Source organism: Phragmites australis, chromosome 16 (assembly GCF_958298935.1).
Source record: "Phragmites australis chromosome 16, lpPhrAust1.1, whole genome shotgun sequence".
Lineage (NCBI taxonomy): Eukaryota > Viridiplantae > Streptophyta > Magnoliopsida > Poales > Poaceae > Phragmites > Phragmites australis.
Genome location: NC_084936.1, coordinates 26,934,894 through 26,961,191, shown reverse-complemented (window position 1 = coordinate 26,961,191; position 26,298 = coordinate 26,934,894). Strand labels below are relative to the sequence as shown.

Genomic DNA, 26,298 nt, shown 5'->3' with positions numbered 1-26,298 from the left:
GTAAAGGGGTTGCCCTCGGGTTTTTCTTGTTAGATTTCATATCAAGTGAATTTTCTTCAGTAAAGTATATCATATATACAAGAAAACCTGAAACTAATAAATTATGGTTGTACATGAGTTCATGTCTTGCTAATTAGTGACTAAGAATGCAAAAACAAAACTGCAATGTTAAATTTAATTTTGCATAGTGCATAGTAAGTTCAATCAAGATCTAAACATAATCTTAAGTGCAAATTGTATACTGCAATCCAACATTGTGGTAGTGCCCAGGACGAAAATTGGATGTTCAGAACTAGAATCCTTACATGGATAGAGATACCTTCAAATTTAGCATGACAAAAAATAGAGATTGGACTCATGTCACTCATCATAGTAATTGAGGGGTTGCGGGTAGGCTACGCTAGCACAAAATAAATTTTCTCTACCGCGTTCAACCAGGAAGCCATGCGAGTAGGGGATCATGAATCGTTACCACTTGACGAGCAGTGCAGCGGAAGAAGAGTTGGAGCAGACCAATCCAACGTCGTGCGCGTCAAGTAGTCGATCGTCAACCTCGTCCCGAGCACGTCCCGAGCACCTTCCGAGTACTCGCGAGTACGTCCCGAGTAGATCAGCACTGCAATAGTAGCAGCGCCTCTACGGTATCCACACGTACAAGGATGGAATCGCCGTGCGCCGGTGTGCTAGCACCGCGCGCCCGGCTAGGGTTTTGAAGGGAGTTCGGGAATAGGAGGCGGCTAGGGTTTCTGAAAAACTCTATGCGCCTTGGCCCCTGCCTATTCTTATATAGAGCACGCTAATGGGCCTTTAATCAACATTAAAGCCCATTATGACTCTAAACCCTAATGGTCCTTTAATCAATATTAAAGCCCATTAGCAGATCCAATCCGCAAACTCAATCGCCTCTAGGGCATATCACCAACAGTAATGACCTTGCAAAATTACATCCACGTCTTCGCCAACCACTAGCAGATCGCAATAAGCAACTAACTTGAAATATGAAGCAATACGATCCAAGACAGAATTAGATGCCACTGGTGTACACAACACTGACCGAACACTTGGTGTGCTTAAACATAACAAGTATCAAACACTTGGTATGCAATAAAAATAATGACATCTAAATATCAAAGTAGAAATCAAAGGGGGGATCAAAGCCTGGAAGGTGAATGAGAAGAAATCAAAGGGGGGATCAAAGACGGAAAACACACAGCTTGAGCAAAGATTGGAGTTACTGCCACAACAACTACTCTGGAGGTGGACGGGGATTGTAGCGCACTATTGGAATAATCTGAATTAGGTATGGGGGTCGGAGGAGTGGACTTGGCTCCAAGATCGGAAGGGAACTGGAAGGGTTTCTTGGTATTTTGATTGGGAAGATCATTGCAGGTATTTGTTTGCTATCCCTGATAGAGCCCTCTCATATCTTAATTGCCCCTAGAGTTTGGGAGAGAAGCCACCAAGGAGGAGATTAGGTGGGAAATTTCAGTGGGACTTGGCGCCAAGGAATTCACAGACGGCAAGGAATTACTAACGACGGGTTTCAATGCCATGTCTAAAAACTATATCTTATCAATTTGGAATGATTGAATTCCGTGATTTGGAAAAAAGATTTGTTCTATTGGTAGACACGGTTTTTTGCTCTGTCTCGTGCTCATGCCTACAACTTATCTGATGTATCAAGTGGGTTCTGCTAGACATGGTTTATTAAGCCGTCTAAATGGCATTGTCTCTAGCTATTGTTTTTGCTATAGTGGGCCTAAAATTTTAAATTTGTTGGCATTGTTTTTCCGTTTTTTAGACTGAAGACTTTGAAGCTCATGTATTTACTCGAGCTTTTTTCATATATGTTTATGAGATTGTTTAAAGTGTTCTATGCTAACAGCTAATAGTATAAAATTTAAGTCATCGGAATATACAACGCATCCTTTCTGAGAAGCCAGGATTAAAAATGGCCAACACCAACAAACATGTCATATATAATGTCTCCTTTCTTAAAAAGGGAAAGAAATCTAATGTGCTCATGCTCTAGTCTCCAGTAGAGGGAACCATAATCAAGACTAAATGTAGCACTATATTGTTTAACTTCAGTGACCATATCATTTTCCATGCTAAAATCTCAAATTTCGGAACTCTAAATTTATTTGTAAATGTCCCAACTTTATTCACCACATGACAGCAAATGTCTGGTGAATTATGGAGGCAAGCATAATGTTTTAGAATGTATGGAAATATTCTTTAAAACAGTGAAGATTGACGGCTAAAATTTCATGCATGCTTATGAGATTGTCTAAAGTGTTCAGTGCTAACAGCTTACAGTATTAATTAATCCTATTTTCATGTGAATTGCAAGGTCATTCCAAAGCAGCAGTGAAGAGGCTTAATTGATTACATTTTCAAATCTACGCGAGGTAATCTATAGTGCTTGCAAGTTTGGGTATGAACTTCATTTTGGACCAATTTCATGCAAAAAATCTAGAGAGGGCTATCAGAAGGGGAAGAAAGGAAAAATCGCCTTGCTTGCCATTTCAGGAAGGTACAATCGTGAAATGGCAGATCTCCGGTGGGCCTACTCCTCTACAACGTCGGCTGCCACGCAGACGCCAGTGATGCTACCGAGCTTGCTGCCACAAATCTGGCTGTCCTCCATGGCCGACGGTGAGAACAGGCGAGTATGGACACCTTTTAACCATGCGTTGCACGGATCTGGCTAGGGAAGTGGCAGATCTGGGGTATCTCCACGCCATTTGACGCACACTGAGCCACCGGCGATCTGAGATGGAATCAGGAGGAGGCAGCGGTGGGAAGAAGTGCGGCGAGGAAGAGGGAGGGAGGCGATGCAGCAGCGTGGGGGAGAGGAGGTAGCGGCGCTACTATGGCGTGGGGAGAGGGGAGGTGGGAAGCTGCACCGGGGGTGCATGTGCGAGGGAGAAGAAGGCGGCGTCAATACGAGTAGCTCCTCAAAGTCTCATGAAGGCTGGCGGACATGCGCCATCAGACGATCCACAGCTAACGATTGCATGACTCGGCGATTCAAAAGAAGTAGGCGATGTGGATAGCGCCAGAAGGTTGGAACACGACCGTATTTAGATTATAAATATGAGATGATGGCTCAACCTACCAAGCATGTTAAGACACTTGCCGAGTTCCTCCGTGTTCCGTTCACTGATGAGGAGGAAAGCGGTGGGGTTGGAACACGACCGTATTTAGATTATAAATATGAGATGATTGCTCAACCTACCAAACATGTTAAGACACTTGCCGAGTTCCTCCATGTTCCGTTCACTGATGAGGAGGAAAGCGGTGGGGTCGGAGAGGAGGTGGTGAGGTTGTGTAGCTTCGAGAGCCTCAAGAGTCTGCCAGTGAACTCCTACGGGGTTGTTGAACAGATTGGTGGGTTGCTGACGGATCATTATCCAGTTAAATCCACTACTGGAGTTAATACATATAAGTTGTTCCAACTTGTTAATTGTGTGATCCGTTAGTTTCATGCATAAATAGTCACGACTCGGAGACCTCTTTCCAAACCACAAGTCAATAGCAGTATCTAGCAGGACATATTGATTTCCGAATGCACATAATGATCATATATCGGCTGAACCTTGATATACATATGCATCAATCCTTTTGTCTCCAGACATCAGTTAAGCTTAAGGCAAGATATGTTCCATCCTTATTATATCTTGATCATTCACTTGATCTTGTACTGGATTACTCAATTCGTTATTAACTTTAATTACATTGGCATAGACATGCACTTTCTAATCCAACCGCATCGAGGAGCCCAATGATATCTCTTGTGTTATCTAGAAGCAAATTCCATCTTAATCGCTCATACCCTATGATATGTTTCATAAATACCCTAAAATTACCTTTATAACTATCCAATTACGGAGTAGTGTTTGGTAGTATATAAATGTACAATTACATATTTTAGGAATCAATGACGATCCTAGGTCTAAGGATCCTGCACATACACTATCCAAAATTACAACTGATGTCACATCACATGACAATCTAGCTGTGTCTCGAGGTGGGTCAATCCAACGCCATATTCCCTAGCATGTGCCCACCTTATTGATTTAATATCTCCATATCTATAATCTATTAAACATGATCAACAATCAATATATGTGCCGGTCTATTAATCATCACTGTGATATAAGACCATGGATCAATTGGAATAACATCATAAAGTCACATATTTGTTTATCAATGTAAATAATAATTATTTATAAAATAGAAATAACACATTATTCAAAAGTGTATAAACATATTCGTCATACAATCATTTATGTAATTATCATATCATTCTATCATGTGTCAGCATGCCGGCCAACTAGATGATTGATAATTGAATAGATTAGTTGACTTCCCTTCTGTATTCATTTAAAGCTAGCTCTCCCCCAGTCCTTGCCTCACCAATTCGCCATGGCTGAAGAACAAGCTGATACCAAGCATAGCGTTCCAGAGGAAGGAGAGAGCCTTACGTCTACGCTTCCTAGGAAGGAAGGATGGTGGAAATCTTTCTTCTTGTTCCAAGGCTGCTGGCTCCTGCCCCAGGGCGTGAAGAGCGTCGCTCTCGTGCAAGCCCAGTTCGAGCCACGTCCGGACGACATCATCCTCGCCACTTACCCCAAATGCGGCACCACATGGCTGAAGGCCCTTGCCTACACGGTTTCCAACCGCTCCCGCCACACTGTCGCCGGCGACGACCACCCGCTGCTCACCCGCAACCCTCATGACCTTGTGCCGTTCATAGAGCTGCCTAACCGAAGCCTCCACCCAGTAACGGAGCTTGAGGCACTCCCCTCCCCGAGGCTCCTATGCACACATGTCCCACTCGCGCTGCTGCCCTCAGCGACGTCGACCCTTGGCTGCAAAATCGTGTACCTGTGTCGGGAGCCCAAGGATGTGCTTGTGTCCATATGGTACCACGTCCAGAAGGTGCGCCAAGAGTTCTTCGTAGAGTTCGATAGGGCCTTTGAGTTGTTCTGCGAGGGGGTTTCATTCTTCGGACCTATCTGGGAGCACTACCTAGGATACTGGAAGCAAAGCATTATAGAGCGTGACAGGGTTCTATTCTTGAAGTATGATGAGATGATGGCTGAACCTGCCAAGCATGTTAAGATGCTTGCCGAGTTCCTCCGAGTTCCATTCACCGAAGAGGAGGATAGTGGTGGAGTCGTGGAGCAGGTGGTGAGGCTGTGTAGCTTCGAAAACCTCAAGAGCCTACCTGTGAACTCCTCGGGAGTGTCTGATCGGATTGGTGGGTTGCCGACGGAGAACTCTCTATTTTTCAGGACCGCAAAGGTTGGGGACTGGACAAACCACTTGACCAAAGAGATGGCACAGAAGCTGGACAATATCATTGGGGAGAAACTAAAAGGATCTGGCCTCACCTTTTGACATTTGTCTATCCTACTTAATAAGCTTCGACGGTAAGTTGTCGTTTCAAATGCATTAAGATTTATCCGTTTCCCAGCAAACTATATAATTTCCACATAATTCCTGCGCAGTTCCCATGTTCTAAATGAATATATGTAAGTCTTGTCCAACTACTTGCGTATGCTTGTGCAACTATGTTGGACATACCATGTATCCTGGAATAATGTCAAGGACAAAATGCTTCGATGCTTTCCTTTCTTTGAGATCTCAGCAAGAACTTCACGCACATGGCAACTTGTGCAATTAATTAAATAAGAGCTCGAGATCCACGCGAGCAATTCAATAGTCAGATGGTCTGGTGCTGGTTTTCATATGATTTTGTCGTATGTATGTCAGCATGCTGGCCAAGTAGATGACTGATAATCAATTGGATTAGTTGTCTAGTATCAGCAGCTCTCCTTGACCTACGCACCCATCACATCCAGTAATCACTTAAAGCTTGCTCTCCCCCATCCCCTCTGCCTCACCAATTCGCCATGGCTCAAGCACAATCTGATACCAAACGTAGCGGCGGCCCAGAGGAAGGAGAGAGCCTCACGTCCACGCTTCCTATGAGGGAAGGATGGTGGAGACCGTTCTTCCTCGTCCAAGGCTGCTGGCTCACACCCCAAGCCGCGAAGAGTGTGGAGCTTGTGCAAGCCCAGTTCCAGCCACGATCCGACGACATCATCCTCGCCACGTTCCCAAAGTGCGGCACCACATGGCTGAAGGCACTGGCCTTCACTATCGCCAACCGCTCTCGGCATACCGTCACAAGCCACGGCCACCCGCTGCTCACCAACCACCCTCAGGACCTCGTGCCTTTCCTTGAGATTCATGGCCGTGCCCTTCACCCTGTTGAAGAGCTTGAGGCGCTGCCCTCCCCAAGGCTACTCAGCACACACCTTCCATACGCGTTGCTGCCCTCAAACACGTCGGCCCTCGGCTGCCGGGTGGTGTACCTGTGCCGGGAGCCCAAGGACGTACTCGTGTCCACATGGCACTACATTAACAAAGTGCGTCGGGACTTCTTCATAGAGCTTGATAAGGCCTTTGAGTTTTTCTGTGAGGGGGTCTCGCTTTACGGGCCTATTTGGGAGCACTATCTAGGGTACTGGAAGCAAAGCATGATAGAGCCCAACAGGATTCTTTTCTTAAAGTATGATGAGCTGATGGCTGACCCTTCCAAGCATGTCAAGATGCTCGCCGAGTTCCTCCGTGTTCCATTCACCGATGTGGAGGTGAATACTGGAGTCGTGGAGGAGGTGGTGAGGCTGTGTAGCTTCGAAAACCTCAAGGGAGTGACTGATCGGATTGGTGGGTTGCCGATGGAGAATTCTTCATTTTTCAGATCCGCAAAAGTTGGGGACTAGACGAACCACTTGACCGAAGAGATGGCACAGAAGCTGGACAACATCATTGAGGAGAAACTAGAAGGATCTGGCCTCACCTTTTAACATTTGTTTATTGTATGAACGAGATTGGTAATTAGAGGGGATGAATATATATCTTAACAATTTTCTTGCAAAATTTATGGTATTCTTCTAATTTGATCACCTAACACACCTCAAAACTCAAGTGGAAGCAAAATTAAAGAGAAGTTTTAATAAGAGAAAATCGAGGTAACACGACTCCACGGATGGTATATAAACCATAGGTTCTATTTAAGATCAATTCATATGTTTTAGCACTCGAAAGATCACAACTTGCACTAAAAACAAGAAAGATGAACGCCAAGCAACGAAACTCTCCAAATTGATTGTCTAGAGGCAAGGAAATTAAAGAACCATCAAATAAGCGTGTGTATATGAATTTATGCCTATAGCAACAAGAAGAATGACCTCACAAGGTGCTGAAATTTTAACCAAAAAACTAAAACAAAAATCAAAACTGAAAACCGAAAAACTTACAAGGGAACCAATAGAGGGAAACTAGAAAGAGGGAATTTAAGCATATGCAAAAATATAAACTTCATTGCTCAAAGAGGTCAGCCTTATTTCAGGTGGATTACAAAGATTTATCTCTCAAAACTCTCACCTATTACATAGGCTAAGCACTCATCCTTCTCTCCTCTAAAACCCTAGCTCTAAGCTCTCAAATGGGTAGCATAAGGGGGCTCAAGTGGCTGGTTCAAACTCTCTCATAGCCCTACCTCTCTATTTATAAGACTAGAAAATTTGACCCCTAAGTTTTCTAACTTTTCCCCAAAATACTCCTCTCTTGTAGTACACTCTTACATACCACAAAGGACATCTTGGTCCATTTTCTTCTCCATTCATCAGACGGCCGTGACGCCTTCACGACTTAGCTTTGCCTCGATATAAGCTTCACTATGGTGCCACGTACTCCTCTAATCCTCCCACGGTTTTGAGGCCAAACCGCGAAACTGTCTGCACGCTTCTCAAAGCGTGACTCGCCACCTTTCTTATACCTTAAGCAAGCGCTTCGATGTCCATCCGTGTACTCCATCATGCGATCCTGACCGCCGGCAAATCTTTCCCGCTCTCGATCCCTCGGGCTGCCTTGTCACTTGCATCGACATCCCCTTCGCTTGATTTTGTCAACACGACGTCTTCATCCGTCTTCCATGCTTCACTTGACCTCCACACATCGACATCGACCATCAAGTTGTATCCATCACCCATGACTCCGCCTGACCTCCTTGATCGTTCGGCACCAAGCACTTCGTTTGGCCCCGATCAAACCGTCAAGCTGTATCCATCACCTGCACACCATAAGACAAGCAAATCGGATGGAACTTTGATTCCATGAGAGCACTTGCATATTGCAATTTTCTCCACCTTACTCAAACTATAGCTAGTAGGACCAAGATATTTGTCGCCTTCTTTCATATCTTCGGGATCTAGATCTTGTCTGAGTTTTAAATATTTTAGGTCCTTTCGTGCTTAGAGTGCATCCTTTGTTTTGCCAGTATGTATAGTAATGTACCAATCAAGCTATTACACACATTCTTCTCAATGCGCATGACATCGATTGCATGTCAAACCACCAAATCCGCCAAAAAGCTAAGTCATAAAAAATAGATTTCTTTTTTAACATAGGAGCTCTAAGATTAGATTTTAGAACCGGTGTGCTCACGCACCCCTTTCCAAGGATAACCCTAAATCCCTCTACCATCTTATATACATGTCTCCTAGTGCGATGCTTAGAATATGATCGAGTCTTAACTTTCCCATCAAAAGCTCTCCTATTGCTGCAGTACGGTTGGTCCTTGTGAAGAAATTTATGATAACCTAGGTAAACTATTTTTCGGCAGTTCGTCAGTCACAAGCTCTCTATTCTATCCAAGCAATGCATGCATGCACAATAGCCTTTAGTAGTCTGACCAATAGGTTACCGAGGGCTAGCAAATCTTGGATTGTTACGAATAACATTACGTGAAGGATAAAGTTCTCTTATTTGTATTCATCTCATATCCGCACACTATTGTTCCACAATATTACAAGATCTTCCATTAATAGTTTCAGGTAGACATCAATATCATTGCTAGGTTGCATCGGCCCTTGTATCAACACCGGCATCATGTTGCCGAATTGATTCATCCCATCCGTATTCAACCCAAATCTTATATTCCTCACATCTTCTGCAAAGGGTTTCTTGTATTTTCTATCGATGTTTCTCCACTGTGTAAAATCAGCGGGGTGTCTCAGCACTCCATCATCCTTCCGCTCCTCGACATACCATCGCATCAATTTGGCATACCTTTTATTCGTGAATAAACGCTTTAAACAGGGGGCTATAGGAAAATACCACATCACCTTGATGGGAGGCATTTTCTTATTTCCTTCATAATCGATACCATCATCGTCATGCTTGTATCGTGTTGCACCACAAACCAGACACGCTTCCAAGTCTAAATGCTCTTCACGATACAACATGCAATTATTTGGACATGCATGTATTTTCTATACTTCTAACCCCAATGGGCACAGATGCAGCTTGGCCTGGTATGTGTTTTCTGATAGCATATTTCCTTTTGGAAGTAATTTCTTCAAGAACAGTAATAACTATATGAAGCTTGTATCAGATCACTCATTGCTTGCCTTCAATTGTAGCAATGAAAGTACGATACACATTTTTGTGCTCCTTCTCGCAGCCCAGGAGCAACAGTGTTTTAGAGTTCTCTACCATACGCTAAAACTTTTGAAACTCTCTTTCATTAGTGAAGTTCTCCTCCCCATCGAGCAACATCTGCCCTAGATAATCGTTGTTGTCGTTAGCCAACATCTGCTCTAGATCATCATTGACCAGTATCTCCGACATGTGGCATATCGATGTCTTCATCAGCCAGCATATCGGTGCAAAAGTATTTATCTTCTCTGCCAATGTGTTGCCCTTCATGTATGATCTCAGCTTCACCGTGCTCGGTCCAACAAATATAACCAGGTATAAAACCCCTTGGCATCAAGTGTGAATGTATCTATTGGGTGGTGAAAAACTACTTCTTGCTCTCGCAATCGACGTATGGACAACACTAAGAAATACTCTACATCGTTCTTGTACTCTGCGCTCACACGGCATGCATCGTATATCCATCTTCTGTCCATCTACAATTATATCATTATTGTAAATCCATATTCAAAATATCTAGATGATTTTGCAATCACCAACAAATAAATTACCTCACCATCTCCTATCGTCAATTGGCCCGAGTTGGAGGAGCCGCCTTTTGTATGTTTCCGCGTCCGCTTCCAATGAGTGTTTGTTGGTGACATCCCTAGAAATTTTTATTATTATTCAACCCTTATGTAGGACTAATTAAGTAAAAATGAAAAATAAATATGCTCATACATAAATTTTCTATATTGGAGCTTGCTAATTAAATATATATAACATATATAATTAGATCTTGCTACATACCAAAAAATCATGGTGAAATTTCTAATTCATTAAAAATCAAAATAAATACGCTCATACCTAAAGTTTTCATATTAGAGTATGCTAATTGATCAAAATATAAAAAATATAATTGTAATTTGCTACATACCTAAATATCATGGCTAATTTTTCTAATTCATTAAAATCAAAAATAAATTTGCTCATACATAAAGTTTCTATATTGGAGATTACTAATTAATTAAAATATAAAAAATATAATTGGAGCTTGCTATATACCTTAACTTTATGGCTAATTTTTCTAATTTATTAAAAATCGAAAATAAATATGCTCACACATATAACTAATGTAAATCAATAATAAAGACACTTTCTACCATAAGCTACTAATTGAAGCTTCCATATCATAAATGAGGTATAATTGCATCTACATTGTTTTAAAACATCATGGCCATAGGTTCATCTCCATCATTTCAAAATCTAAATCAATTTAGCAAATAAAATTCAACTAGAAATAGATTGGAGATGAAGTTATATACCTTGGAGTACCTAGGGCATGAGGATTCGTCAAAATTTTGAAGCCCCTAAGAACTTGGTGACCAAAAATGGCCACCATCGAGTAAGAACAAAGCTCCTCTCTGTTGTGCTCGGGCTTGAGAAAGTATATGATGACTTTTATATAGCCGAGACATCACTACCAGTTGGTGGTTTAAGCCGGCGGTGATGAGGGAGCTAGGAAACACTGTCGGCTCAAGCTATAGGCCGACAGTGATGACACTTATCACTGTCGATTCATAAGCCTATTAGGAATTGGTAGTGATGGGCCGACATATAAGTCTATTTCTGTAGTAGTGACTTATGCGTCAACCTCACTGTCGGCGTCGGTGAAGTCTGAATCCTCTTTTGAAATCGTAAGTAAGGGTGAGTACAAACGTACTCAGCAAGTCCCAACCCTTGCCCTACATCAAGGAGTATAAATACATACATACGGTATTGTCAAGGGTAAGGCTATAAACTTAGTTTTTTGGAAATGCCAAGTTTACACATGCAATGGTTCATTTTTATAAGGCGGCTTTTGTGAAAAATATATCATTATTAAATGAAGGAGGGTTCAGCTGTGGTGGAAGGTCGCTAGGCTCCAAGTTTTAATGTTGACGGACGCTCCATCCATAGCAACCTACGGTATATTGCCGGACCTATTTCCAAAAACGGGTACACCCTGCCCACTCACACTCCAAGGAAAAGCACATGACCCATGCTAGTTGTGGTGACCAAACCATGGTTCATCCATGACCGTTGATATGTCTATTTGAATAGTTTTACCTATGCAGAGTAGTACACTTTACCGACAAGTTGAGTTTAGCAACATACCACTATCATAGCAATGCGACTCAATAAGCCATTACCCACTATAGCATCATCCCATTTGTCGCCAACAGAAACTAACCAGGGGTTCCTGACCAACAACTATGCCTCCAACAAGGTCGACAAGTCCGCACATGTTTGCACCTACTCCATGGTTTTTCGTTGCACTCCTGCCTTTGGATGACTAGTAGAGTAGCTAGTGGGGTTTAGACTATGCCCTACCATATATAGGATCAAGTGGATGTACTGTGAAGACTAGGTAAGATATCACACTAATTCAGTCCTTAACCGAATGAAGGCAAATATCTTCACAATAACCATATCACACAGGAAACACTTAGCTCCCAAGGCATTCCCAGTGGGAACCCTGATTTGCCTTAACTCTAACAAGTTTTCTTTTGTTATTAGCCATCTAGTAACTCTTCCCATCCCAATAACCCACACATCACCAAAACAGCATATTTTACACAGTTCGCACAAACTAATTATGGTGAAGTATGAAATAATAGTGTAATACACAGCCTAAGCATACTAGTAACAAGGGACTCGTCTTAGCGTAATTAATATTGATACAAATATCTAGGATTATCAAGGTTATATTCGGAATGATATCAATCAGGCTAACTAATCTACAATACGACATAACTAGATCAACAATTCAAATTATACCGATAAATAATACTCATACAATTATTTGGTGGAAAAACGGCTACTACGGGTTGTGGTGATAAATCTGGGTACAAGATGATCAACTAGGGAAAATAGATTGAGACTTGCCTCAGTTGAAGTCCTCAAGGGGGTCCTACTCGAAGTCTTGCGCACCCGGCTCCTCCTCTTCCTTGAATGCTCTGGTGTTTAAAATATGGCTTATAACAAATAAAATAAATACACATAATCACACAATTTAGCTCAAAAAAATATGAAACTGAGGAGAACAGATAGTGCATGAATTTAGATTAATATTAGCGAAAGAATTGTCAAAATCGAAGCTGAAATGGAGGAGAAACGGGCTTCTGAAAATTAAATCTGGGGAAAAGGAAAAGGGTATGGGCAGGGTTTTTGGGTTGGCCGGAGTTGGGAGCGGTGGCAGCTGACAGGGAAAACATGGAGAGACGGTCTAGGCAGGGTTTTTGGGTGCTGGGAGTGAGCGTGGGGTGCGAGGGAGGGATGTCTGTGCTCGGCTTGGCCAGTGAGGAATCATCGATGGCTGCAATAGGGGCAGAGGCTAGCAGCCATGGTGGCTCGGTGATGACTCGGGAGAGAAGGGGAGGGGTTAAGCAGAGGGGTGAGGGAGGTGAAGGGTGGTCGGGTCAAGCTCGTTGTGGGGCCTAATTGCTCGGTGGCGGTCTCTGGTGAGGGATCGACGACGATTGTCGTTGGAGAGAAAAACAGTGAGAGAGGGGGAGAGAGAGGGGGGGAGGGAGGAAGAAGAGCACCTTTGGCTCGGTTTGGCTTCGGTGGAGTGAGGTGGGAGTTCAGGCATGGCCTTTTATATGTGGAAGGGGGGATAGCCACGGCAACGGCCAGCAATCACGGTGAATGTCTGGCCGTGGCGTGCGGCTTTGTCCATGCGGCGGGGCCGGCGTCAACTTGCATCAGTGGTTGAGGTGTAGGTGAGGTGACATCGTGCGCGCGTGCAAGCACAGAGAGAGTGAGAGAGATACAAAAGGAGGGCAAGGCCATGGTCCGTGGTGACCTGCTATTGCCCGTATGTGGCTTAGTCCGCGCATGCACTGTGCACTCATCGCCTGTTCCTATGCGCGGCAACCTCGTAGAGAGGGGACAGAGAGGGGAGGGGAGATAGGGCAGTGGAGGCGGCACAGTGATTTGCCGTGGTGGTAACGGTTGTCAGGAACTCGGGCACGTGGAGGCGGAGAAAGGAGAAGAGGCGGTGGGGTCAAGCTTGGCTAGTTACGCCAAAGGGAGGGAAAGAAGAGCGGGCTTTGCCTAGGGAGAAGGAAAGAGGTGGGCTAAACTTTGGCCCAGAACGGTCCAAGGGAGGGAAAAGTGAATTCAACTTTTGAGTTCGTTTTGCGACTTATTTTCTTTAAATTTTTAGAGGTGTTACAGTAGCGGAGGAGGAAGAGCGGCCATGGGGAGGCACGCTAATGTATCAACGGTGATCAAAGCAATGAAGGAGCTCGTGGTGGCTGGGAGGCGAAGGAGTAGGTCAATGGGGATGGGGATTAGGTTTTGGATTAGGTTTTGTGTAGAGGCGACTGGGTAGTGAGAATCTAAAGGTCAGTCGATGTGGGAGATGAAGCATATTTATTTTTCACGGTTGGAGGAGAGAAATCATATGGCAGAAGCTTGATCCATTTATATCCTCTACGATTTAGTAGTGGACTCATCTCTAATATTATTTAAGTCAGATTCATATTGGAACATGGTAGATACTAACTATCTCTCGTAACTCCAAACATGTAGCTTGTCACGAACGGCTTTCGACCGGACCGTGAGAAATACTTTTTTCGGTTATAAAACAACCGTGAGAGACAACAGATCTCATATAAGTTTTTCTGTGGTAGTAACGACAGTGCAAGTTGTGTCCGAATAGTGCATGCCTGGCAATCATGTCGGACAAATGTTCGCTAAAAAATGTCAAGGACAAATAGTACTTTGCTTTCTCTTCTAAGATATCAGCGGAAAATTCGCGGACGCATTTCTTCTACAAACTCCGTCTGATTATTTTATGGACCTAGACACGCCGGAGTGATCGAGTCGTTAGACTATCTCCAAGTTTACCTTCGGGTCCAGATTCTCTTCACGACAGAATTTTTGTTTTTTTAATAATTTAACAGTTTTTCTTTACGGTTCCTGTCACGAAAGAATTCTCAAAGTTATTCTCTTCAAACGTGATTCTCTCTTTTCTGTTCACGATTCTTATCAAAGAGAAACTGTTGAAGATGAGAAAAAATAAAAAAATTAGAACGAAGAAATGAATCGAAAAGGGAATAAAATGAAGGGATTATAGTTAGAGATGGTCTTACCATAGGGAGATCCTGCCGGTTTCCCACTTCCCCTGCGCATGTGGGCCTGGGCCCGAGCACGGGCGAATCCATCATGGCTTGCCGTAAGCCCATGTGCGCATATTTTTTCTAATTCCGAAAAAATAAAAAGATCTGAGACTCTGAGGTGATATCCCCAAAAGCCTTCAGCCCACGCCTCCCTAGCAAAGTGGCACCAAGCATCATTTGAAGCGCCCAGGGACACTGGGACGTTGCAGTAGCACACGATCGGTGGTCGATAGATGCTTTTTACGTGTGGGTGCGCAAACTTTTACATTTTGTACAATTTTTTTCTGTCAACTTTTGCATTTAAATACTAGTCGACAAGATGCCTCATGACTATATAACCAAAACTGTAGATGCCTCGTGATTGCCTACAAAACCTGGCCATCTTACAACCACGAAGAGCGAGCTCTCCCCTACCTCTCCACCAGCTCGCCATGGCTCAAGCACATTCTGAGACCAAACCTACCCTTACGCCCACACTTCCAGCAAGAGAAGGATGGTGGACGTTGTTTTCCCAGTCGCAGTTCCAAGGCTGCTGGCTCGGGCCAGACCTCGTGAAGAGCATCACGCTCGTGCAGGCTCAGTTCCAGCCACGTCCGGACGACATCATCCTCGCCACTTTCCCAAAGTGTGGCACCACTTGGCTGAAGGCCCTCGCCTTCGCGATCGCCAACCGCTCTCGTCACCCGGCCACCGGCGACGGCCACCCGCTGCTGACCCACCTTCCTCACCACCTCGTGGCGAGCCTCGAGTTCCCTCGCCGCTACCTCCACCCTGTCACGGAGCTCGAAGCGCTCCCTTCCCCAAGGCTCCTCTGCACACATCTTCCGCTCGCGTTGCTGCCCTCAGGTGTGTCGGCCCTTGGTTGCCGGGTCGTGTACCTGTGCCGGGAGCCCAAGGACGTGCTTGTGTCCACATGGCACTACATGAACAAGGTGTATCATGAACTCTTCACAGAGTTCGATAGGGCCTTTGAGTTGTTCTGTGAGGGGGTCTCGGTTTACGGGTCTATCTGGGATCACTACCTAGGGTACTGGAAGCAAAGCTTGATAGAGTCCGATAGAGTTCTTTTCTTAAAGTATGATGAAATGATGGCTGACCCTTCCAAGCATGTCAAGGTGCTTGCCGAGTTCATCCGCGCTCCATTCACGTGTGAGGAGGAGAGCAGTGGAATCGTGGAGCAGCTAGTGAGGTTATGTAGCTTCAGCAACTTGAAGGATCTGCCGGTGAACTCCTCAGGAGTGACTGATCCAATTGGTGGGCTGCAGATAGAGAATTCTGTGTATTTTAGGACCGCGAAGGTTGGAGACTGGAAGAATCACATGACTGAAGAGATGGCAGTGAAGCTGGATCGCGTCATCGAGGAGAAACTGAAAGGCTCTGGTCTTATCTTTTAATTTCATTGGAAAACGTTTAAGGAATAAGCTTAAAGAGACTGAAAGGCTCTGGTCTTAAGGAATAAGCTTAAAGAGCAAGTGGTTGTTTTGGAATGCATCAAATTTTCATTGGAAAACGTTTAATTTCATTGTAATTCCTTTGAAACATTTCCACGTTTCAAACAAAGCAAGGTTGTATCCCACTACATGCATGCTTGTGCAATTACGTTGACTATATCATGTATTCTAGAATAATGTTAAGGACAACATGCTTTGATATTTTACTTACCTTTAAGATCTTTGGTTACACGTTTCAGCCTAGTTTGGAACGCAAGAATTTTATATCGTTTGTGGAATAAAGTTTCTTCCACGAATAAGGTGCGGCGAGAATCGTTGTTATTAGAGCAACTCAAGTTTGGAGAAGTAGCAGAGAGAAAGATGATGCATACAATATATTGCTTTCATGATCATAAGGTTATAGAAATGCCCCCCTTAGTGGTAGAGGTAAGAGCTACTACCAGTACAATAGTATGGCATCATGTGCCCATGGTCGGTATTTATATTGCTTTCCTGAGCCTAAGGTTACAGACATACCCCCTCAGTGGTAGAGGCAAGAGCTACTACCAGTATAATGGTGTTACAGGGCTAGTTTCGTACTACATCGTTCAGGCCAGAGACTAAAATATCGACACGTTGATGACATCACCCAACTGTGCAGACACACAACGGCGAGTGGCCATTGTGCTTGGTCGGTCACCAACTACGACGCCAGTCTTGTCCAGCACGTCAAGGCGGTCACCACTTGCACCGGCGTGTTAGGGCGAACACCATTTGCACCAGCATGTCAGGGCGGCCGCCACTTGACGGGCATTTAATGCTAGTCACATCGCGGCTAAAAGTGCATCTAGCCCTTATGTGTGATTTTGGTAATTAATGACAATACATATTGATTAACAATTATGTTGATAATTGTTATTAAGTTATTCCATGGGAGATGTACAAATGATGAAGTATGAATTAGTTGATAAATGCAATGAGTTTAAAGAATTGCATCAAAATAATTAAGATCTTAGTGATGCTCATACACTATTAGTATAAATGGTTCCAAATTAGAACCGTTTGTATAAAAAAGAACAATACATACGATTCTAAACTAGAATCGTTTGTACTAATACTGTCCCACTTAATTTGAGCATATCTCTAATATAGATTATTTTCATACAATGATCAGCAATGAATGATGGGTACATTGTAAGGAAGGTACGTGGTATTTCACGTGAAAAATTATGTGACTTGAGACCGCACCTACATAATACAAATGGTTCAACAACCGTCTGTACAAATTTTGTACAGACTCTTTTCCACAGGCGATTAAAAAAAGCGTGCCGCACAGGATTTCTGAACCATCTGTACAAATGATTTCTCTTATAGTAATAAGAAGAAGAAAAAGAGGCTGGAAGAATAAAGGCTAAGTTACTTGTAGAGATCAAGTAACTAAATGTATGTCATTGTCAATAGAGTTTTATGGATTAACCCATGTACTCTGTGCTTTCCCCACGAGTCATGTTTCCCCACGAGGGATGTCTGAAGCTCGAATCTTCAACTAATGATATCATGAGCAGAGATCAATCTTGGAGAACACACATGCACCTCTAAGCTGATCAAATAAGTCATCGGTCCTAGGAAGAAGGTATTTATTCTTGATGGTTACCTCATTCAAGGCTCGATAATCTGTATACATCCTTTGGTTACTATCCTTCTTGGGTACGAAAATTACTAGTGCATCCCATGATGACAAACTAGGTTGGATATAACCTTTGTCTAACAACTCTTGCAATTGTCCCTTAAGTTCTACTAACTGATTAGCAGTCATTCTATATGGCCTTTTTAAAATAGGAGTCATACTAGGTACTAGTTTTATAATAAACTCGATGTCACGGTCAGGGGGCATACCTGGCAAATCTTCTAGGAATACATTCGAATATTCGCTTATGACTCGAATGCTCTCGATTGGATTTCCATTAGCTTGATTAACTGTCCCTCTGGCCATTGGCGATACTTCTGCAACGTATTCCATTTCTTTTCCTTCTTTAGTAGACAGACGAACAGCTCTTCTTGCACAGTTGATAATTCCATTGAATTTTGTTAACCAATCCATTCCTAGTGTGATATATATCCCTTCGGATTCCAAAACAATAAGGTTTGCAGAAAATTCTACCCCCTCCCCCCTCTTATTTTAATACTAAGGTTAGGACATACATACTTTGCTTTCACTTCTCCACCTGGGGAGCTAACAATCATTCTATGTTTCATAAGAGATATAGGCAAATTGTATCTTGCCACATACTTGGTTGGTATAAAAGAATGCGATGCTCCAGAATCAAATAACATTGTAGCGAGGTTGGAGTTGATAAGAAACATACCGATCATGACATCTGACGCATCTTGAACTTCATCAACTACCACATGGTTCACACGGCCTCTAGCATCATTCTACTTTGCTTGATTCTGGAGTTGATTCCCATTGCGATTCTGCTGGTTTGCAACTTAGACGGGTGGCTGATTTGGACGCTTCTGAGGGCATTGGAAAGCAAAATGTCTCTCTACTCCATAATGTAAACATGGTTTTCCTTTGGCGGAGGCTTGAGTGTTGCTGCTAGTGTTTTTGTTCCTTTGAGGGATACTATTTGAAGTGCGGGGCGCTTGAAAGTTGGAGCGATGACACTGTCCTGCATTCCTGGAGGAGCTTTGATTTGTAGATTGTGTCCTGGGCTGATTGTACTGCTGACCAGAACAATTAATAGATCCAGAATGAGAAGAGTCATAAAGGGGCTTGGTGTTGCTGCTTGACTGACCTGGACGGTCCATCTTGCGCTTGCGCTCAATCATATTTCTCTTGTGATCCAAGATAAGAGCACAGTCTACAAGGGCCTGGATTGAAATCACAGAACCCAGAGATAATTGTAGTCTATTATTCAGTCCTTCCAAAAAGCAATCTTGCTTCTTCTCATCGGTATCCACATCTTCTGGTGCATACCAGGACAGCTGAGTGAATCTAGTGACATACTCACTCATAGTCATTCCTCCTTACTTGAGTGCTAGGAATTTCTTTCTCTTGATTTTGATAGCTCCTTGGGGTACATGATGAGTACAGAAAGCATTCTGGAACTCCTGCCAGTTGTTGCTGTCAGGTTCTTCATGAGCAGCGACATAGGCATCCCACCAATCTGTGGCAGGTCCCATTAGCTGGTGTGAAGCGAACAAAACTTTCTCCCTGATGTTGCACTAAGCAACTAAAAGCTTCTTCTCAATGACATTGAGCTAGTCATCGACGTCCATAGGTTCAACAGTATAAGAGAAGGTGGGCGGCTTAGTCCTTTGGAATTCTCCGAGCTTGTCACAGGGTTGCATTGGCGGTGAGGGGATTCTGCTGTATTTGGGCCATTGTCTGGGCCACTCCTTGTAGAATCTGAGTTTGCACTGTCAGAAGCTGCTCAAGGGAAGGCTATGGCGGTGGAGGTGGATTGTCTTTGCCCTATCCATCACAAGCATTGCTATTAGCATTGGCGTGGTTGCTTAGGTTCACCGTTTGACATAGAGACAAGAAGATGAGGAGAAGGGGAGAAAGGTAGAATAACAGTAGCAAGAACGGATAAGATAAATAGAGATAGATACTCAAACTAACTAATATATTACTATTACTGTAAGGATGTATTCGTGAAGAAGATCTTAATAATACATCACACACTCAAACAAAGATCCAAATCACTACATAGCACACCACCAAACTCAACCAGCTCACTAAACTAGCACACAATTCTAAAAACTCATAACATCTAAAGGTGTAATCTCCTAGACAAACTCATAACTCTGTTAAAGCCTTAAGGTGCTGGTGATGGGAAACAACGGGCCTGGAGGCGGGGCGGAGAAGGAGGAGTCCCTTCTTCAGACTCGGAGTTAGAAGAAGAAGATTCCTAGCAGTCCGGGTGGTGACGCTTCTTGTTGTGTATCTCACTCTACACTTGAGCTAGCTTGCCTCTCACATACTGCAACTCCTCAGTGGTACGCTCCAGCTCACGACTCAGCTCCAAAGCCAGGGCGGTCTGCTCTCCAAGCTTGGTAGTTCCTTCTGTGGGGACGGGAAGAGCGGTGACGTTGGAGAATCCACTAATGTGATGAAGGTAGTGAAGAAACTGGGTGAAGATCAGCTCTTCGTTGTAGCGGTGGCAGAGGACCAGAAGGGTTTGGCTTGCGACATCATAGATTCCAGCCTAGAAGGTAGCTCTTGGTGAGATAGCATGGTGGATGCTCGTCACTTCGTAGGCTCCACGCTCTGGTAGCGAACATTAGATCACCACTTTGACTTTCCACTCATGAGGAGCATCGGCATACTCAGTCTTTACTCCTGCGTACTCTATTGACTTCTCAAATCCGAAACTATAAAGTATCTCCCAAAGCTTGGCAGAGAACCATCCTGCATGACATCCATTGGAGTGATAGACACGGTTCCAATGTTGAACACGGGGCGGTTGCGGTCTTGCAAAAGTCATAGCATGGGTCAGAGTCAACAGTTGAGCATGGAGGCGATCACATGTGCTCTTGTGTGCAATCAAATGGGTACAGGCCATCTACAACATTTTGAAAGGGAAAGAAGAAGTCAGCAATAGGGTTCAAACATAATCAGCCAAGAAAAGCACAATAAGCCAAGGCAGAGTTTTCAAAAATAGTTTTGTTAACCAAAATAATCCTTAAGACAATTCTACCTAGGCTCACTACCTAGGTCAACATGGCTCTGATACCACGTCTGTCACATCCGGTTTTATAAAGAGACAAAACTAGATGTAAACCATATGTATGCTAGGATCAAGTTTTATACATGTAGCGACTTCATTAGTGTATCACTCACAGTGCCATTATTACAATGTTTAACTTAAAAAAGATAGAAAGAACTCAAAGTCTTCAACTAAAATGCACTAGCAAAACACAGTGAAGCTCCCATCTTCCACAGGTAATTGACCGGGGGTCCACCAGCCTAGCAATCTTAATCTTTATCGATGTAGTAGTCTGGTTCTCCTTTATTGTTTGAGCAACGTTTGATGTACATTTAGATGAAAATAGCAAGTATGAGTACATGTCGTACTCCGCAAGTGTGGAAAGTAAATTACATGCAAACTTAAACAAAGGAACATGCTATAACAGGTTAAATTTGCATAAATGACAACTATGCTATCATAGGGTTATAAAAGCAACATATTTAACTATGTGATTCATCATTAGACTTATATCTCCTAGAAATATCTCCACATGCTTCACAACTACCTGAAAAACCACTTCAGGTTCCTAAACCATCCGACTTGATACCTTCCACAGGTAACCGAGAACCATCCAACCAAACCAACTAATCATGTGAGGATTCAAGTCTCTCATGACCGTAAGCACAGCTGATATATCAGATTTTATACTCTGCAGAGGTTGTCCAGCTTTCTACACAAGTCATATTTTCCTTGTTGTGTTTGCGAAACATTTAACACACGTCTATGGCGTGTCGCCTAGAAAATTACTATAAGGCCGTTACAAAGTTTCATCCAGTATATGCACACCCGCTAGGGCCGTCGTCAAAGTGGTATTCATGCCACTCAGAAGCCCCTTTTTTGCGCCCTATAGCTCCAGCAAGATTTCACTCTTCTCTTCCACTACACATCGCATACGAACTAACCAAATGGTTCTGACCTTAGTTGTCCCCACACATCCACTCTTACGGTTTGGCACACACAAAACTAGAATCCACTAATTAATAGGCCAAGCCTGTCCCATACCAGGTCTCGTGGTTAGTACGATACTTCTTAAGTTGTTGCTCCACGAACCGATCCTTACTTAGGTCACTTGAGCAATTGCCAAACCAACAACATAACTGTAACCACCATTACTAACACCTCTTTGCTCAAGACCTAAGGTTCTATATTGCTATACCATTACCAAATTTCCCAACTCATAGTTGCATAGATCATTAGTCATGCTCAACTAACTACCCATCCATACTATTGTGCAAAGCTAAGCATAAGCTAACTAACATAACAACTACTAGCAACCAGACAACAAGGAATATATAGAATATTTAGAATTAACAATATGCATGTTTGCATTAAAGAACATATTTGAAAAGCTAGGATCAGAATGTTCAATGATACTTGCCTCTTTCAGCTTGCTGCTTAGACTCTTCAAAGACTTGATCCTAGAGATTCTCGAACTGTTTACCGTCTACTCTCAGAACACACCAGGATAGCACATAACAAAACTAACTAAGAATAGTACACCAAATAATAGCTAATATCTATGAAAAAAAGTACTAAAAGATAGTACACACTACTACAAACACGAGCTCATAAAAATCATCTAAATCAGAGTTAGAACGAGTAAGTTACACTAAAAACAAGCTTAGGATTAAATCTGTAAAAGAAAAGGATTTGTTTTGAATAAAACAGATAGGACAGGGGCTGTCGGAGGGTGAACTCCACAAGCAGGGATTCGGAGGGACTCCCTTTGAGATTCGGCCGGGGGATGATTCTGAATCTGCCTCGTAAGTGAAATAAATGGGAATAAATGAGATGCAGGTGGAGTGGATGATCGGATGCAGGAGAAAGTAAAGCTCAGGGGATTTTTAGACAGGTTCGGGCCGCACTGAGCGTAATACCCTACTTCTGTGTGTATGCTATAAATGCTCAGGGAATGTCTCTCTGAGGATCTCTCGTATTACAAGGATGTTTGTCTAAGTCTAGAGCTCCGTGCTTCTTCCATCGTCGTCGTCCGGAGTTCGTCTGACGTGTTCTCGTGTCTTCGGTCGATCCTAGTCTCAGTCCCCCTTCTCCGGGGAGCCTGCCCCTCTTTTATATCCGTCGGGGTGGGTAGCGTGCCCAGAAAGGGTGACGCAAGTTCCAAGACGCTATAAATAGAAAGCAACCATCATGGGCTATAGCTTGAGGTGACGGGGAGGGTTGAAAATGCGCCCTCGTCCGGTCTTCGTCGTCATCATTCCGCTTTTCAGCGGGTGCAGCGGGGAGGGCCCACCGGGCAGCCACCGAGCAGCCCCGCGTGCCCACCCGGTCAGAGCGAGCCTGACACAACAGGACGACAAACGTTGCGCCTCGAGCCCTGCGACGTTATCCCGAGGTGCGCCGGATAACACGCGACGAGACCCGTGCATTAAATATCCCCACGCCTCCTTACTAGACCGTGACAGGGATTGACAGTAAGCGTGGGGGGAGTGGTTGGAAGTGACAGGCCACGCGCCCTCTTAAATGCAGCATCGAGCCTCTCACCAGTTGACATCTCACCGCTGAGCCCTCATAGGGACCACCGGCGATGGACCTCTCAGGCCCTCGGGGAACTGTGAGTGCTCGGGGACTACTGTTCATAACCCCGAGCACTCTCTCCCGGATATGCCCTTTCTTGATCCTCGGGGAACTCGGTGCTCAGGGACCACTGTTCATGGCCCCGAGCACCCTCTCCCGGAACTGACTCTCTTGTCATCGGGGAACTCGGGTACTCGGGGGCCACTGTGCATGGCCCCGAGCACCCTCTCCCGGGACTTGGTCTTCTCGGGTCATCGGGGAACTCAGGTACTCGGGGGGGGCCACTGTACATGGCCCCGAGCACCCTCTCCCGGGACTTGGTCTTCTCGGGTCATCGGGGAACTCGAGTACTCGGGGGGCCACTGTGCATGGTCCCGAGCACCCTCTCCCGGGACTTGGTCTTCTCGGACCTCGGGGAGATAACCCCCGAGGGAGGGCGCCACGTGGCACTCTGCTATCCTAGCCTCGGGACTCGGGGACCCCTGGTTCCCATGTCACCGACAGGGGCTTTTTGTAAAAATAAAGAGACCTATTTGTAAATAAATAAAAGTTTAGGGACTAAACTGTAAAAGATATGGACTTTTTGGTAAGTAGAGAGAAGTTCATGGGCTAAAGTGCAAAATTGCCAATTTTCCCAAATTAAAATAAATTGGAAAAATGACTGTGTAAAGGCTTGGTGACGTGGCTGGTGACTGGACTTGACACATCAGCTCAAAGGCTGAGGTGGCTATTGACGTGGCAGGCTGAGGTGGCACAAGTGCTGATTAGGCTTATGCAGCCACATGTTATCATGTGATTGGGTGGGCGAAGGGGTATGTTTGGATCTAATTTTGACTGTGCCTTCTGGGTCCAACTACCGAGATGCATCTGGTCTCCCGATTGGTTCCGACGACAAGATGATGATGGCCAAAGGGGAACAACTGCAGTGGACTCGCTGAGGCACGAGCAAAGCTCATCGCCGGGCACGGGAAGCGACGACGAGCAGCGGAACACAGAGAGGGGCGAAAGACATACCCGTTTAAGGGGAGAAGGGACCTCACTGATACTTACCAAGGCTTGGTAATGGCATGCAACGGCAGAGAGTCTCGATGAGTGGTGGCAGAGGTCTTCTGGCAGTCAGGAAGCGATAAGGAGGTGTCGACGAGCTTGCTCCCGACCCTGCAAAGTCGGAGAGCCAGTTGGTGAGGGCGGGGTGGCTCCGGAGTGGCAGCTGCACGAGCTTCGCCAAGGACGAAATGGCGGCGGCAGATCTAGGGGATTACGGTAGCTTAGATGGGGAAACAGAACGAGAGGGAGGGGTGCTGACTTATATAGGGGACAAACGCATAGGGCAATTCAGATAGAGCCGAGGTTCATTGGGATTTATTGGGATTCAAGAAGGAGAGGCGACAACGGCGCGCTTCAGACTCGACTAGGCAGAGGAGTCCGAGTTGGAGATAAATCCGACCAACAGGACCCATGCGTCGGCGGCACAGGCAAAGAGGACGAGCGGGAGCGGTAGGCTAGGCTAGCTTCGGCCCATGTAGACGAGGAGACGGGGGGAACAGGAGAAGAACGAGCTCGGCCCGGGAAAGAGGGGAAAAGAAAGGTGGGCTAAAGGGGAGTTCCGGCCCAGAGAAAAGAAAAGGAGATTTTCTTTTAAGGAATATTTTTAAACCTTTTCAAAATTCTAAACGGTGCCCCACAAAACTTTAAAAATTTATTGTTCACATAATAAAATCCTAATGCCTAGTTTCAGCATAAATGCATCAAATTTATATAACCAAAATTAATTATTAATTAAGAAAATAAATTATCCAACTAGTATTTTAAGATAAAGAATAACATCCTAATTCTAAAGAAATGACAAATTATTATTATTTTTAAAAAATTAAAAATTATGGTGTTACATATATGGATCGTGAAAGTTTGTTGTGTTCAAATGGGGCCTTCAATAATCTAGCACCTTTGATGTCCACGTTCGGCCAGACATCGCATCTTCTTGTTCTATGTGTGATGAACAGGACTAATACTCTATGTCTATGGTAAAATTGATTATACAAATACATATTTGATATATATATAGTCATTAACTGTATATATAAAAGAAGATAATACAAGATTTTATACATGTTAAGATCTCTCTTAGGATAATAGTCTTAGATCATGTTCTATTTTGTTTAATCTCAATAAAAAACAATCACAATGAGGTGCATCTAAATCTAATCTAAATATCTCTGCGAGTTCTCTTGTATTCTAAATTCTTAAAAACTTATCAGATGAATCTAATTATGACTCAAATATGTTGTGAATCTCATTGAGGTATTTCTGCTTCTATCTAACTAGACTTATTTCGTATTACTTGTTCAACTTTTAGCTTATAATTATCCTTTCTTTTCTGAACTACCTCTCTCCTTATAAATTGGGTTAGGAAGATGCTGTACTCGGAGTATCTGAATATAATCTTTCTAAATTGTTTCATAGTACAATAAATATTCTTACATACATAATAAACTATATAAAGTATTAGCACATGTCTTATTTAAATTCACCGCAGCAGTGCACGATAGGTGCCTGCGGGCCTCCTGCCGAGCCGCGCTGCCGCTTGCTCCTTCCTCGTGGTTCACCGCCGAACACATGCCGCCCTGGCCCATGGGGCGTGGGCGTAGTCACGAGCTGCAAGCCAAGTGACTCCACGTCGCTCGCACCGCGCGTATGCAGTAGGCTCCGCTCCAGCAGAATTTTTATTTTTTTATTTTTTATTTTCAAAATTAGTAGAAATATACGTTTATTTTTAAAATTTGTATAAAATAGGAGCTTCTTGCTCGCTGAACAAACGATAAATATGAACATCCACTTTTGCAATTTTTTGAAATAGGCAAAAAAAAAAAAAGAAGACATGCACTTGTTTACGACACTCCAATGATGAAC

General features: G+C 43.9%; 3 protein-coding genes across 3 annotated transcripts; all 3 read left to right on the top strand.

The window, feature by feature from the left end:
• The first annotated feature begins 4,407 nt into the window (after nt 1-4,407).
• On the top strand, nt 4,408-5,599 carry LOC133896066 (cytosolic sulfotransferase 5-like). Its single transcript, XM_062336578.1, has one exon. The coding sequence runs from the start codon at nt 4,432-4,434 to the stop codon at nt 5,407-5,409; it is 978 nt and encodes a 325-aa protein (XP_062192562.1). The 5' UTR covers nt 4,408-4,431; the 3' UTR covers nt 5,410-5,599.
• A 309-nt stretch (nt 5,600-5,908) lies between these two features.
• LOC133896033 (cytosolic sulfotransferase 15-like) lies at nt 5,909-6,889 on the top strand. The gene has a single exon (XM_062336550.1). The coding sequence runs from the start codon at nt 5,925-5,927 to the stop codon at nt 6,798-6,800; it is 876 nt and encodes a 291-aa protein (XP_062192534.1). The 5' UTR covers nt 5,909-5,924; the 3' UTR covers nt 6,801-6,889.
• Nucleotides 6,890-15,045: 8,156 nt separating this feature from the next.
• LOC133896319 (cytosolic sulfotransferase 5-like) lies at nt 15,046-16,171 on the top strand. The gene has a single exon (XM_062336899.1). It carries the CDS (start codon nt 15,098-15,100, stop codon nt 16,058-16,060), a length of 963 nt encoding a protein of 320 aa, XP_062192883.1. The 5' UTR covers nt 15,046-15,097; the 3' UTR covers nt 16,061-16,171.
• The last annotated feature ends 10,127 nt before the right edge of the window (nt 16,172-26,298 follow it).